The following is a 13,877-nucleotide window of genomic DNA, read 5'->3' on the forward strand; positions in this document are numbered from 1 at the left end:
CACAGCTCAGGAGGGGGAATCTGTCCACAGGACAACTATTGGGCGTGCACTCCACAAATCTGGCCTTTATGGAAGAGTAGCAAGAAGAAAGCCATTGTTAAAAGAAAACCATAAGAAGTCCCGTTTGCAGTTTGCCAGAAACCATGTGGGGGACACAGCAAACATGTGGAAGATGGTGCTCTGGTCAGATGAGACCAAAATTGAACTTTTTGGCCTAAATGCAAAACGTTATGTGTGGTGGAAACCTAACACTGCACATCACCCTGAACACACCATCCCCACTGTCAAACATGGTGGTGGTAGCATGATGCTCTGGGGGTGCTTCTCTTCAGCAGGGACAGGGAAGTTGGTCAGAGTTGTTGGGACGATGGATGGAGCCAAATACAGGGCAATCTTGGAAGAAAACCTGTTGGAGTCTGCAAAAGACTTGAGACTGGGGCGAAGGTTCACCTTCCAGCAGGACAACGACCCTAAACATAAAGCCAGGGCTACAATGGAATGGTTTAAAACAAAACATATTCATGTGTTAGAATGGCGCAGTCAAAGTCCAGACCTAAATCCCATCGAGAATCTGTGGCAAGATCTGAAAACCGCCGTTCACAAACGTTCTCCATCTAATCTGACTGACCTTGAGCTGTTTTGCAAAGAAGAATGGCCAAAAATCTCAGTCTCTAGATGTGCAAAGCTGGTAGAGACATAACCCAAAAGACTTGCAGCTGTAATTGCAGCAAAAGGCGGTTCCACTAAGTTTTGACTTAGGGGGGGCTGAATAATTTTGCGAACAAATTTGTGAAAACTTTTTTAAAACATGTATAATTTTCTTTGTACTTTACAACAACTGTGATACTTTGTGTTGGTCTTTCACCTAAAATTCCAATAAAATATATTTATGTTTGTGGCGTGTAATGTGACAAAATGTGGAAACGTTCAAGGGGTATGAATAGTTTTGCAAGCCACTGTATATAAGCTCTCTGTCTGTTCCTTTGCATAACATGCAGACCTTTAAACCCCCTTCCTCCAGGCCTTATATGTAGGCCAAGGCCTACTTAAGAATTACATAACATTTTAGACTGACACACATTGTGTCAGATTAAAACAGAAAATGCATATTTTAATTATAAACTTTAATCATATCAAAAGTATTTGGAGAATTAATCAGGATCTATAACAAGTGATGTTACAATTAAAACAATTTACCCTGGAGCAAGAAAAACTGTGAAAATATCAAAACAAATTATCAAATAACATATGTCTACATAAACACATTTGGTTACACGATGTAATCCCTTTTAGTTAATTTAAATGTTTAGAAAATATTAAGATAACATTTAACATACATATTATAGTATAGGATAAAGATAACAAGAGCGTGACATAACACAAAACCAGCAATTAGCCTACGTAAAAATAATTAACATATGTCTAATAACCTAAAGGGGATTATGTTGATAGTCACAATAAAAAATAGATATACAGTAACATGTCTGGTGTTTCTACGTATACCTGCGTAAAGGACCAGAGGAAACCCGGGCGATTAGTTTTAAACCTTCGCTGTTACGTCTCCCGGTGAACATGTTTGATCCAGCTCGGCCACCGTACATGTTGTGTTTGTTGTTTCAGTGAAAACAAAGATGGCGAACGAACTGGACAGAGTACGAATCTCAGCTGCGGAACTCAGAGCTTCAGCGTCGAGTTCTGTCGATATTACTGACTGTCAGAAAGGTGAGATGAAGTGAAGTAGATAACTGGAATGAATGCATTCGTGAAAAAGTTCATCAATCCAAGTAAAGAAGTATTCCAAGTTAGCTTAAAGTAGCCTACGGAGTTGCTAAGTTTGTAAGCAGCTAATGTTGTTAGCTAGCTCGCTATCTGCCGTTACCCGTTCTTTGGTCCCGCGCGCTCTGTTTTAAACGCCCCCTTCAGCCATAACGGCACCAGATACACAACTTAACCCTGTTTCTAATCACTACACTGTTCATTATATTTACTCCATTTACTTTATGTTTAATAGTAGGACGAACGCGTATGTAATATGTGACGTTAACGTTGAACGCTGTTAGGACATAAACTCGACTCTTGTAACATTACTCCTTAAACAACAAGACATTTAGCGTTAGCTAACTAACGCCAACGGCTGTTAAAATGTACAATTAATACAGCTTTGTTTTCCCCAAAGAGAACATCAGGTTTCTTTGAAACTTAACGTAAAATGTAGAGCGTATTGTGTGTTTCTTGTGCTGTGGGAAGTTTATTTGAAGTTGCATAATATCCATGCTGTCTGACATTTAGGTTAATGTAGTTTTTTATTTTATTTTGTATTAGCCAATTCAACATACACCGTTGCCATCAATACTTGTTATATCTCCAAATGCATATTAATGATAGCTGAAAATAGTGCAAATATTTGTGATTTTTAACTATTTATATCTTCAGTGGAAAAGAATGGGCACATACAGGGAAAGGGTGTCTGAACGTACTGAGAGATGGTCTGAGGCATTTTTAAATTAGTTTTTTTCATACGATTTATTGACCACCATATTCTTTCACTCCCATACTCAATCTGTGTTGTGTTTTTGTTCCAGCCGAGAAGCAAGAGGAGCATTTAGTAGTAAACAAGCAGCATAGGAAGTGTGAAGCAAAACGCCCTGAACTGCAGCGCTACCAGCCGGTAGCTGGACATGGACGGTGTCACCGTGACAGTGAAGAGGGAGAAACCGGTCAAAGTGATCCCCTGGCTGCCGATTCACATGATCATGGTCAACCATCACATAGTAAGAAAAGGGTGGTTTTAGAGAGGCATGGGTGCACAGATGATGGGGGAGACGCCAACAAAAAGGAAGAAGACAGGATGAGAGGTGACGGTAGTCACATTCAGAACTGTAGAAAGGGCCTTCACTCACAGTCTAAATCAGAAGCAAATAAAGAGAAAGGCATTGTTGAAAATGATAGTGAACACCAGGAAGCTGCTGGAGCTGCTAAGGCAACACGGAAAACCCGCAAACCAGACCGAGAATTTTATCAACCTGGGAGCCGGAGGAGCAACCAGGGAAAGGACTCTGGAGTTGAACAAGAGCAGGATATGCCTACTCCCAGCCAGAATAAGCAGAAAACTGAGCCAGAATCTGAGTTGTGTACAGGGGAAAGGGACGGGAACAAAAAAACATTGATACAGAAGCAGGGAGGGAAAGCTAAAGAAGTAAAAGATCAACTGGAATACATCAAATCAAAATCCAGTGAAACAAACAGAAAGCATGGGGGCCAAGATGTGGAAAAAACACCATTACCGTCTCATTCAGTTGAGAAAATTACAAGTAAAGTAGAACAACTCTGTGTAAAAGAAAGGGGTAAAGTGGGATGTGAAAGACAAGCCGTTGAAGTCTTAAATTGCGGGAGAGGGGAAACAATTGATAAGGAAAGGAAAGACCAAGGGGGAGGAACAAAAGAGATGGACGAAAAGATAGAGAAGAAGAGGGAAAGGGGAAACCGCAGAAGAAGAGGGGATAAGGAAAAAGAAAGGAATCAGGATTCCAGAAGAAGAGACGATGAACCAGGTGGTGGAGGAAAGACTGACCAGGGCAACGCTGAGAAGGAAAGAGACAGAAGAGCAGCAGAAGCAGATAGGGATAACAAAGCTGGTAAGACAGGAGACGCACAACAAAGCAAAGGAAGAGAGAATCGCAGAGAAAGCAGAAGAGGAGACAACAACAACCAGTTCAGAGTTGCTGAGAAAGATGCTAAGATCGAAAGAAATGCAGACAGGGTTGTTGGAAGAGGCGAAAGAAACAAATCAAATGCAAACATCACACCAACCTCAAAACGCTATTCCAAATCAGATATTCGCCGCTCACGAAATCGAACTTACAGCAGTAGCTCTGCGAGCAGTGTGACCAGTCTGGATGGTCCTAGACGAGGGATGGATGTGGAGAGTATGAAGAGTACCCGCTTGGAGCCTATGCACAATAACAAGGAGGGGATGGCTAATATTGGAGAAGGTCGAAGGAGTCATTTACAAAGCTGGACAGCCAATGGGGAATCATCTACAGAATCACCGGAAGGGAGTGAAATGAGTGACATAGCAGAAGATAGAAGGAGGAGAAGAGGTGAGGGAGAAGAACTAAGTGCAGAGAGGCGGAGGGAAGAAAGGAACAGACCAAAAGGAAACAACGGTGGAGGTCGGGGAATCCTTAGGGTTTCTCTAGAAAAAACGTCCGGTACTGCGTCACATAGCGGGATGTCACAACAACGCAAGCCAGTCTTGATTCCTCGTGCCAGAGGTGGAGGTATTCTGGTGCTTCCAGCTCGCACAGACCTCTCCAATTCACCTGAGGTTGGGCAACGGCTTCTTTTTGGTGGAATTAGGGGAGGAGGAGCTTGCAGAAGTAGAGGAGGCAGAGGAGGAGTGAGACGACTCTGGGATCCAAATAACCCCGACCAGAAACCTGCTCTTAACAGCACCCAATCCTCACAGCATTTATCTCTCCAACAGCCTATTTATCTTCAGACAGGGACTGGATATGGTCAACTTCACTTTCTGGACACAGACGATGAGGTAGCAGGCAGTCCTCCAGTCCCGCAGGGTGAGCACTTTCGAACCCAGCATGCTGCTGCCATGGCTTATTACAAATTCCAAAACTCTGACAACCCCTACTGCTACCCCATGTCCACCAACAACTCACATAGCCCTGGCACTACCACCAACCAACGCTATCCATATCCATATCATATGGGCCCCTACCAAATGGCTCCCCCTAATGGTATGTACCCGGGTCCTGGTGTGGGTCAGTACTGTGGGAGTTATAGAGGAGCAGGTTATTCCCAGCCTGGTGCAGGAAGTAGTTTGACAGTTGAAGAGGTGGAGCAACAAGCCAGAGGAGAGCTGGGGAGGCTGCTGAGGGCTGCGGATGCACAGGAGCTTCAGCTCAGTAACCTGCTGTCCAGGGACAGAGTGAGTGCTGATGGACTGGATCGCATGGCCCAGTTCAGGTGAATACAGGGGGGGAAAGATGTGTTAGTGGCTTTTTATCTTTGTGTGTGTGGTGGTTTTACTCTTTTGTCTTGCACTCGTTTGGCTGTCAGTTTCCTATACTGTCTGTTTATGCCCTCCTATTTTCTAGAGCTGACCTTTTGGGGCTGTATGAGCAGGTCATCCTGACAGACATCGACTTCTCAGACTCTCAGAACGTGGATCAGTCTTTGTGGAAGAATGTCTTTTACCAGGTCATAGAGCGCTTCCGGCAGCTACTTAAAGACCCCACATGTGACAACACCCCTCATATTAGAAACATGCTGCTTACGCTGCTTGACGAGGTAAGGAATGTGTGGGAAATTCAGACAGGGCAGGGTTTCAGAAAATAAGGAGGTTACTGCAACTATCATTGAACATCTGTGTGCCATTTTCTTGCTTGAGGATATGTCAAGACAGATGCTTACTAACTAGTTTCTATGGGCACTTAATGGGTTGTGACCCTGCTTAGTATCTGGTTAAGCACTGGATCAGTAAACCCAATATACACAGTGCATTTATTTATATGCTGTCTAAGAATCTTGGAAATATTTGTGTCCAAAACCATTTTGCAACTTTCTTGTAGTCGTAGCAGGCCACAACATCTTTTTTTACAGCTTGTAAAGTCTGTGTGTGTGTGTGTGTGTGTGTGTGTGTGTGTGTGTGTGTGTGTGTGTGTGTGTGTGTGTGTGTGTGTGTGTGTGTGTGTGTGTGTGTGTGTGTGTGTGTGTGTATATTGTTTGTGGTGATTATCGTTTTTTTGTTTTTTTTACAGGGTGCGCTATTCTTTGATGGGCTGCTTCAGAAGCTGCAGACAGTGTACCAGTTTAAATTAGAGGATTACATGGATGGCATTGCTATCAGGGCTCGGCCATTACGCAAAACGGTACAGCAATACTTATTTTAGTCTGTGTTTGGTTGTGTGTGCACTTAACACAATATTTAAGATATATAATTTCCAATGTGTATACCTGAATTTGGCAAATACAATCCATTAACCAAACATTGTATTTTGAGAAATGTGAAAAGTTTTAGTTTTGTTTGTCTTTTTCAGGTGAAGTATGCTCTTATTAGTGCACAGCGTTGCATGATTTGCCAGGGAGATATTGCACGTTACCGGGAACAAACCAGTGACTCGGCCAACTATGGCAAAGCTCGCAGGTAGGCTGTAATTTCTGAACACGCATTCGAGATCACAGGATGTTTAATTTGCTTTGAACATTTGATTTCGCCTGAGTCAGGAGGCTACAAGGTTAACATCTTGTAAATGGTGGTCAGGAGTTGGCACTAGCCTTTTTGCAAGGGGGCAATTTTACAGATTAGATGAGAATCATATAATTTAAAGTAGAAGCAGGAAATGTTGAAAGTCTGCATCTTCCACAAAGTTTCTCTGACGGTATCTTATGATGACACATTTCCATTGTTTTGTAGCTGGTACCTAAAAGCCCAGCAGATTGCCCCCAAAAATGGACGACCATATAACCAGCTGGCCCTACTGGCAGTCTATACAGTAAGTGATGTGTAGTTTAAGTGAGATGGTAGGTGGAGAGCAAAAAAAAGCTCTTTACAGGCATAATTCGATAACTGGAATTAAGTAACTTAATGTGTCTGTCACTGTTGTTTTCCTGGCATGTCCATGGAACATTTGAAAAATACAACTTAAAGAGTAATGGTCTGTTCTCACCCACCCAGTGAGCGTTCTTCTGCAGGATTCCTCCCTCCTCTTACTTGCTTTCCACTTTTTCACATTTACAGAAGCGAAAGTTGGATGCTGTGTATTATTACATGCGCAGCTTGGCAGCTTCCAACGCCATCCTGACTGCGAAGGAAAGCCTGATGAGTCTGTTTGAGGAAGCTAAGCGCAAGGTCAGACATAAACTTCAGTCGTTTACTTGTGCCAAATAATTTACCATTTTTCTTCGACCAAAAACTTTAGGCGGCGTAAGTGCTTCTTGTTTACAGACTTTGTTTTTGTAGGAAGAGCAGCTTGAGCGAAGGAGGATGCAGGAACATGAAGGAGGCTCCAGGGGGCCGGCAGAACGAGGAAGAGGAAGAGGGGAAGATGGAGCACGTGTGGAAATTTGGATTCACACCAGCAGACAAGCGGCAACCCCATCCTCTCATAGAGGTGGTAGTGAATCCAGCAGAGACTCTGAACAGGATGGAGAGCTAGGAAGTCTAAGCGCTAGTGATGTAAGATCCATTCTTTCTTTTGCTCTTGCTCTCTCTCATGTGTTCATATGCCTTTTTACATGTATGCACTCAAAGAAATTGGTCTCTGTGTGCACTTTTTGATGTTTTTTTTTCTCACACTATTACCTGCAGAAAACTCCCACACTGTTTTATAGAGTTTCTTTTCTCCCTCTCTTTGTAGTTTAATTCATTATTTCCTTTGTTTATTTATTTTTTCAATTTTTTTTTAACTTATTTCAATGCCTCCAAAGTGTCATGGTGCATATATTACAGATAAATGAGACAAACCTTCTCCAGGTCTTTCTGGCAATGTCTTCTTAGGCGTGTGTATTTTGTTGTTGTTGAAAGGACACGTTTTTCAATAGCAGTCCCAGTGATAATGCTAATAAGAAGCTTTAAAGTTGCAGTCTTGTAATCTCCGTTTTGGTGTCTTTCAATGTCTCATTCAATCCCCACTGTGTTACCATATTCAGCGATAGAGAGTGACTTAACAGAGTTTCATTCAAATACAGGTTTTCGAGATTATTACTTTAAATATCCTACACAAATGCAGAAAGCGGCGTTGTGTTATTTCGGTTTTACTCTTACTTTTAACAAATCTATTTGTCCCTCTCCAGTGTACACTGCTTCTGTTTAGTAATTGTCAGTGTATCCTGTTGGAAGAGGCATCTGTATGTGTATCCTCTTGGCTCTTTTCAGCTGCAGTACCTTTTCAGTCCGTTTCCTCCCACCCCTATTGTTCAAATCTTCGGGTATAAATGGTGACATCTGCTCCAAACCTCTCTCTGTGCTTCGTCACAGTTACTGGATGAAGTCATGTGTTTTCTTGTCATGTGCTGGAGGGCTTTTGGCTAAATACAACTGTTTCCCACAGATTAGTAATGCATACATTTCCGTCCTTCTTTCCCCCCCCAGCTGAATAAGAGATTCATTCTGAGTTTCCTGCATGCACATGGAAAGCTCTTCACTAAAGTGGGGTGAGTGTTGTCTCATGTATTTCAGCTCTTAAATTCATAGACTGAATGAGTATGAATTATTTATTTTTGTGTCTGTTTTTTTCTGTATTTATTTTTCTGAATGTGTGCATCTTGCCTACACAGCATGGAATCTTTCCCGAGAGTGGCGAGCCGTGTTCTGCAGGAGTTCAAGACGCTGCTCCAGCATGGCCCCTCCCTACTGGGCTTCACACACTTGCTGCAAATCATCACCATCAACATGTTCACCATACACAATGTCCACAGCAGAGGTAATACTGCACACACACCACTATTATCATCAAACAAGAAATATTACTCCAAAGCTTTCATTTACTGTGTTTTATCTGCAACATTATTACAAATGCATGGCTGTTAAAGAATAGTGATGTAATAATTAGTTCTTTAAAATGTGACTCCATACAACATCTTTTTTAACTTAAAGAGCTTCGTTGACCATTTCCGAGTTGATTATGCCTCTTTGACACAGATGCACTCAGTTGTGTTATCACTAGTGGCCCCTACAGCACAGCTTCTTTTTTTTTGTACACACACACACACCTTGCGGAGATGAGTCATTCGTAATGTTGATAGAAAGGGTGTTGAGAAAGTACTGTTTTAAATTCTTGTTTCTGTTTGTCAGGTGAAGAAGGAGAAGTGCGGTCCGTTTTGCAAGAGCAAAGCACGTCTCTGGGCCTCGGCATGTTCGCACTACTGGTGCAGCGCTGCACAGAGCTGCTCAGGGATACTCCTACAGGTATGGAACAAAGAAAGCTTCACAAGTATCTGCCACAAGTTGTGGATCTGCACTCCTATCTAATTCAGGTATGGTGAAATTAGGGTTTATTAAGTGTTGTATTTAAATCATTTCTCTTTAAGAACCAGTCCCCATGGCAGATGGAGAGGAGGAGGACAAAGGGGAGGAGCTGGAGGGTATGGTGCGGGTCTCTGCCTTTCCATTGGACCTTAGAGAACTACTGCCATGTATCAAGGTCTGGTCTGACTGGATGTTGGGGCAACCAGACCAGTGGAACCCACCACCCTGCAATATAGAGTGAGCGCTTTAAACTCAGTAACTCTTTTTTTTTGGGCCACTTGAGGGCAGTGGAAACAAGTTGTGAACACACCATTGACATATTTTCATGTTTTAAATTACATTTAAAAAGATTAGACATAAATTGTATTTACTGATTCATAGTCTCTTTTAGATTACTACTATTGCTTCTGCTCATAGCTTCTACTTGTACTTGTACACAAACATCACATACCAGCTCTCTTCAGACAGTAGTCATTTAGTATACTAATTCCTCAGCATCAGTTTTCTCTCTCTATCAAGTTGCAGCCCTGATGTTTGGCAGTGCCTGGCTGACCTGTGTAACATGCTGGCACGTGTAGACCATGAGGAAGTGCCGCTGTACAAAGTCGACACTGAAGAAGTTGAGGGAGATGAGGAGTTGACTGTACTGCAATTGAAGGAGGACCGGCTGCTTGCTGGCTTTGTCCCACTGCTTGCTGCTCCACAGGAGCCTTGTTACACAGACAGACACACTGACATGGTGAGCTGAAGAAAAAAAACACCTTCAAAATGCCAGATTTGACCCGTACCCCTAATTGTCCTCTTCCAGTTCTCGTATATGTATGTGTGTGTGTGTGTGTGTGTGTGTGTGTGTGTGTATATATATATATATATATATATATATATATATATATATATATATATATATATATATATATATATATATATATTTTTTTTTTTTTTCTCTTTCCTTAGGCAATAGCAGCAGACTGTAAGAGAGTGACTGTGCTGAAGTACTTTCTTGAGGCTTTGTGTGGACAAGAAGAGCCTCTGTTGGCCTTCAAGGGAGGCAAATACATCTCTGTGGCAACTTCTCCACCTACCCACTCAATGGATACAAGGAGCAGGCAGGATTCTCTAACAGATAAAGAGGTGACTGATTTTCTCCTACTTTCCCTCTAAAAAAAATGTTGTTATCTCTGACTGCACAAAAGTCTTCACTGCAGTTAAATACTGGAAGCAAAATTGCTGAAAATGTGTCTTGTCTGTTTGGCAGACGGATGATGTCATAGTCGAGGAAGAGTCGTCTCTCTCCGCATCAGGAGATGACGAGGCGGGAGACGGTGAGAATGACATAAAACAGCTGAAGGCACGACGTCACGCCCTCACAAACAAACTGGCACAGCAACAGAAGCGCAGGGATAAAATACAGGTAAAAAAACAGATTTCCATGTTTGAATATTAGTCTGTATGTCTGAAATTAATAATAAAAGGACTTAAAATCAAATTTAACTTGTGTGTTCCAGGCGGTGCTGCAGACAGGCGGGCAGTTGGAGCTGGAAGTGAGGCCTCTCTTTTTGGTTCCAGATACCAATGGATTCATTGATCACTTGGGAGGGTTGAAGAAACTCCTTCAGTGTGGAACATACATAATAGTTGTGCCACTTATCGGTAAGACTGAAACGAAAAGAGGAAATAAATGAATGGATGAGTAAGAAAATGGACATATTTGTCTACGTATACTTACTACTTTACTTATGGCGCGATATGTGTTCTTCCTCACAGTGATTACAGAGTTGGATGGCTTGGCTAAAGGTCAAGACAACTTCGGGGGAGGACTGGGGTCAGGAGGACGCAGCACTGGCGGGCGTGGCAACTATAATGTTAGTGTGGCCCATGTGCGGGCTGTGCAGGAGAAGGCCCGGTTGGCAGTGGCGTTCCTGGAGAAAGGATTTGAAGCCAGGGAACCGCACCTTCGGGCCCTGACAAGCAGAGGAAATCAGCTTGAATCTATTTCTTTCCGCAGTGAAGACACCTCTGGACAGCAGGTGAGAGCGCAAATAATTATAGCTCAAAATGTTTGTTTCGTAATATTTCGTCTTATTACATTTTGGTGATTTGGTTTCAGACATGAGACTTTTTCTTTTGCTGAGAAGCAGTGGTTAACTTCTGATTTGAAGGTTACTACTTCAAATCTCTGTACCGTTTTTCTTTTACTTAGTTTTCTATTTTTCCTCAGGGTACCAATGATGATGTGATTCTGTCCTGCTGCCTCCACTACTGCAAAGACAAGGCAAAGGATTTCATGCCTGGTCAGAGAAGTATGTAGCATTTATTCAGTTATATATTTCCTAACACGCATGCAAAAGTTAAATCTGATGTGAATAACGTTCATCTCTTGTCACTCACAGATGGGACAGTGAGGCTCCAAAGAGAGGTGGTACTCCTTACAGATGACCGTAACCTGCGCGTCAAAGCTTTGACCCGCAACGTCCCAGTGCGAGACATCCCTGCTTTCCTCAGCTGGGCCAAAGTGGGATGAACCAGGCTAAGCTGGAATCAAAGGAACCCAACTGCTGAAGCCTGCTTGCGACTCAGCCACGCGAGAAGACACACTTAAGCAGAGAAAGAAGAAGAAGAAGAGGAGATAACAGGGGAGAGGAAATGATAAAGTGTAGAACCACTTCATATGAAAAACAAGCAAATGCAATGAGAGCAGGGTGGTTTCACTGAGCTTTTCCCCCTTGTGATGAAGTGTGCGTGTGTGGATGCATGTGTTAAGATCAATGGGCTTCCCCAGAAAGAGACTTGACAAGTCTTAGGAAGGCTGGACTGGAAGGAGAGATGAAAGAGGTGAAAATGGAGTGGTTGGATTTGTTAGTTGTCTGGTCCAGCCTTGAGCATCTGCGCCTAGTTGGTGAGTGTGTACTCTGCAAGCAGTGTGAACATTTGAGGCTGATGATAGAATGAGACAGAGAAAGAGAGCGTTTATGGTCATTTAATTGATTAAAGACAACAGCAATGAAGGCCATAACTGTCTCGTCCACACTTATCGTCGGGCCCAGTCGCATAGACTGCTTTGGCCTCTACAGCAGAGGTGAGATAACGGTAAGTGGAGAGAAGCACAGCTGGAGGGTCTTTGTCCGTACAGTAACAAATGGCTGATTGTAGTAAGGGTTAGTTGAGCCCTTGTGCAATTTCAGCATCTTCAAGTTCTCGCATGCAGGTATGGCATTTCCTGCTAACTCAGGAAGTGTTTCATGCCTGTTTGGTAACTTGGGTTGCTCCTCCAGCTTTATGCTGATATAAAGTCACGATACATGTTACAAGGACATGTTTTATAAAATCAACAACAACAAAAAATTGATTCATAATTATTTTTTGATTTGTACTTGTTTTTGAGCTCATGTGTAAAGAGTTTCCTTGGGGGCCATGTCTCCATGTTGTTGACGTTTGCAAACATTTCTCAAAACAACCATGATTTTATCAATGTTTGTTCTTTTTGTAACGGATCTGGGTACAAATATATTTGTGCAGAATTATTTTGTTATTTGTTTTGAGCAGTATAACAAATATATAATAGTTTATATATCAAGACTACTTGGTTGGTTTGTAGTGAGTTTTCAGTTTCAGAATGTTATTTTATATTGACTGTCTTTATGGGATTTAGCCCTTTGAACAAAATTGCACCCGTTATCATTTAAAACCAAACGATATCGAATGAAAATGTGCAAATACTGTTGGACTCAGGTCTGCTTTAGACGACCATGATGTTAGAAGGAGGCTTGGTCTCTGAAATTGACTTGCAGATGCTATTATCGAGTACCATTGGTGTCTATTTTGTTTTGTTTTCTATTCAGCTTTACACTCAATCATTTTGTGTTTTGCCGTTTATAATTTTTCATAAAATGTTTTTAAGCATCAATATTTTCCAGTGTGTGATTATCCTCAACTTTTTTTCAAATTCATATACCCACTTTTCTTTAATTGAAATATGATACATGCGGTATACAAGCACACATTATAGTATGTACAATTTCCATCAAGTTCAAGCAACACTTCACTGATGTGCTGTAAAGAAACATTTAATGCAAATGTAGTATTTGTGTGTTGGCTTGCTCTGCATTGCTTAGGAAGACACCTTCAGGAGATGCAGAGCTCTATATAGTGTATGTTTCTATGTGCATATGATGCTCAAAATACATGTAATCTACACCCATTCTATTGGTGTGTTGCATCCTACACAACTCATTCACTTGTCACAGTTTGATCATATGGATTTAGATTTAGAATAATACTGTATTTAGAAGTGGCTACCTTGCGTTGTATTTGTCCTGTACATTTTTCAGCTACAATTTCCGTCAGAAGTTGATGTTACGGTATTTGTGAGAACCTTGCGACAAGTTTATTTTTTTATTTTTTCTAACCTTCTGTTCTGGTGTTCAGTGGCTCTGCTGCAGTGTTGGTGCAAATGTAGTAGATACATAGTCAAGTTAACACATTACTATTCATCATCCAACAATCAATAAAAACGTTTTCAAGGCATGTTTTTTTGTGATTTTAGATTATTGTAAGAAATGGGGCCCTTTTCACTGCAGACATTTTGTCTTGACAGGAAAAGCACAGGTGTTATGAATAACACTAATGATGCCTTGTATTCAAGTGTCCTGAAGCCACCGGCGTGTACAATTTTAAGACTTTGAAATTGAAGCATTCATTTTATCATTTACACCTGTAGATTTCCTTCTGGGACCTGTCTAACGCCTGCAGTGAAATACAACCTATATTTGTGCTGCACACACATGTATGCTTAGTGTTCACATTCACTATATCTTAAAGCAGAAACATACAGAGTCAGACCATCACAACTTAGCATTTAATTTATGTTTTAGAATCACTGGATTTGTGAAAG

General features: G+C 41.7%; 1 protein-coding gene across 1 annotated transcript; it reads left to right on the forward strand.

The window, feature by feature from the left end:
• Positions 1-1,631: 1,631 nt before the first annotated feature.
• Positions 1,632-13,497, forward strand: smg6 (SMG6 nonsense mediated mRNA decay factor; the record flags this gene model as incomplete). The annotated part of the gene is made up of 19 exons (XM_079214508.1): positions 1,632-1,722; positions 2,583-4,983; positions 5,115-5,307; positions 5,778-5,888; positions 6,057-6,163; positions 6,434-6,512; positions 6,758-6,868; positions 6,980-7,195; positions 8,111-8,172; positions 8,296-8,441; positions 8,813-8,926; positions 9,049-9,223; positions 9,506-9,725; positions 9,941-10,117; positions 10,242-10,397; positions 10,492-10,636; positions 10,751-11,013; positions 11,205-11,286; positions 11,377-13,497. The coding sequence occupies 19 exons, from the start codon at positions 1,632-1,634 to the stop codon at positions 11,505-11,507; spliced, it is 4,980 nt and encodes a 1,659-aa protein (XP_079070634.1). The 3' UTR covers positions 11,508-13,497.
• Between the last annotated feature and the right edge of the window lie 380 nt (positions 13,498-13,877).

This window comes from Taurulus bubalis (genome assembly GCF_910589615.1).
Source record: "Taurulus bubalis genome assembly, chromosome: 2".
Classification (NCBI taxonomy): domain Eukaryota; kingdom Metazoa; phylum Chordata; class Actinopteri; order Perciformes; family Cottidae; genus Taurulus; species Taurulus bubalis.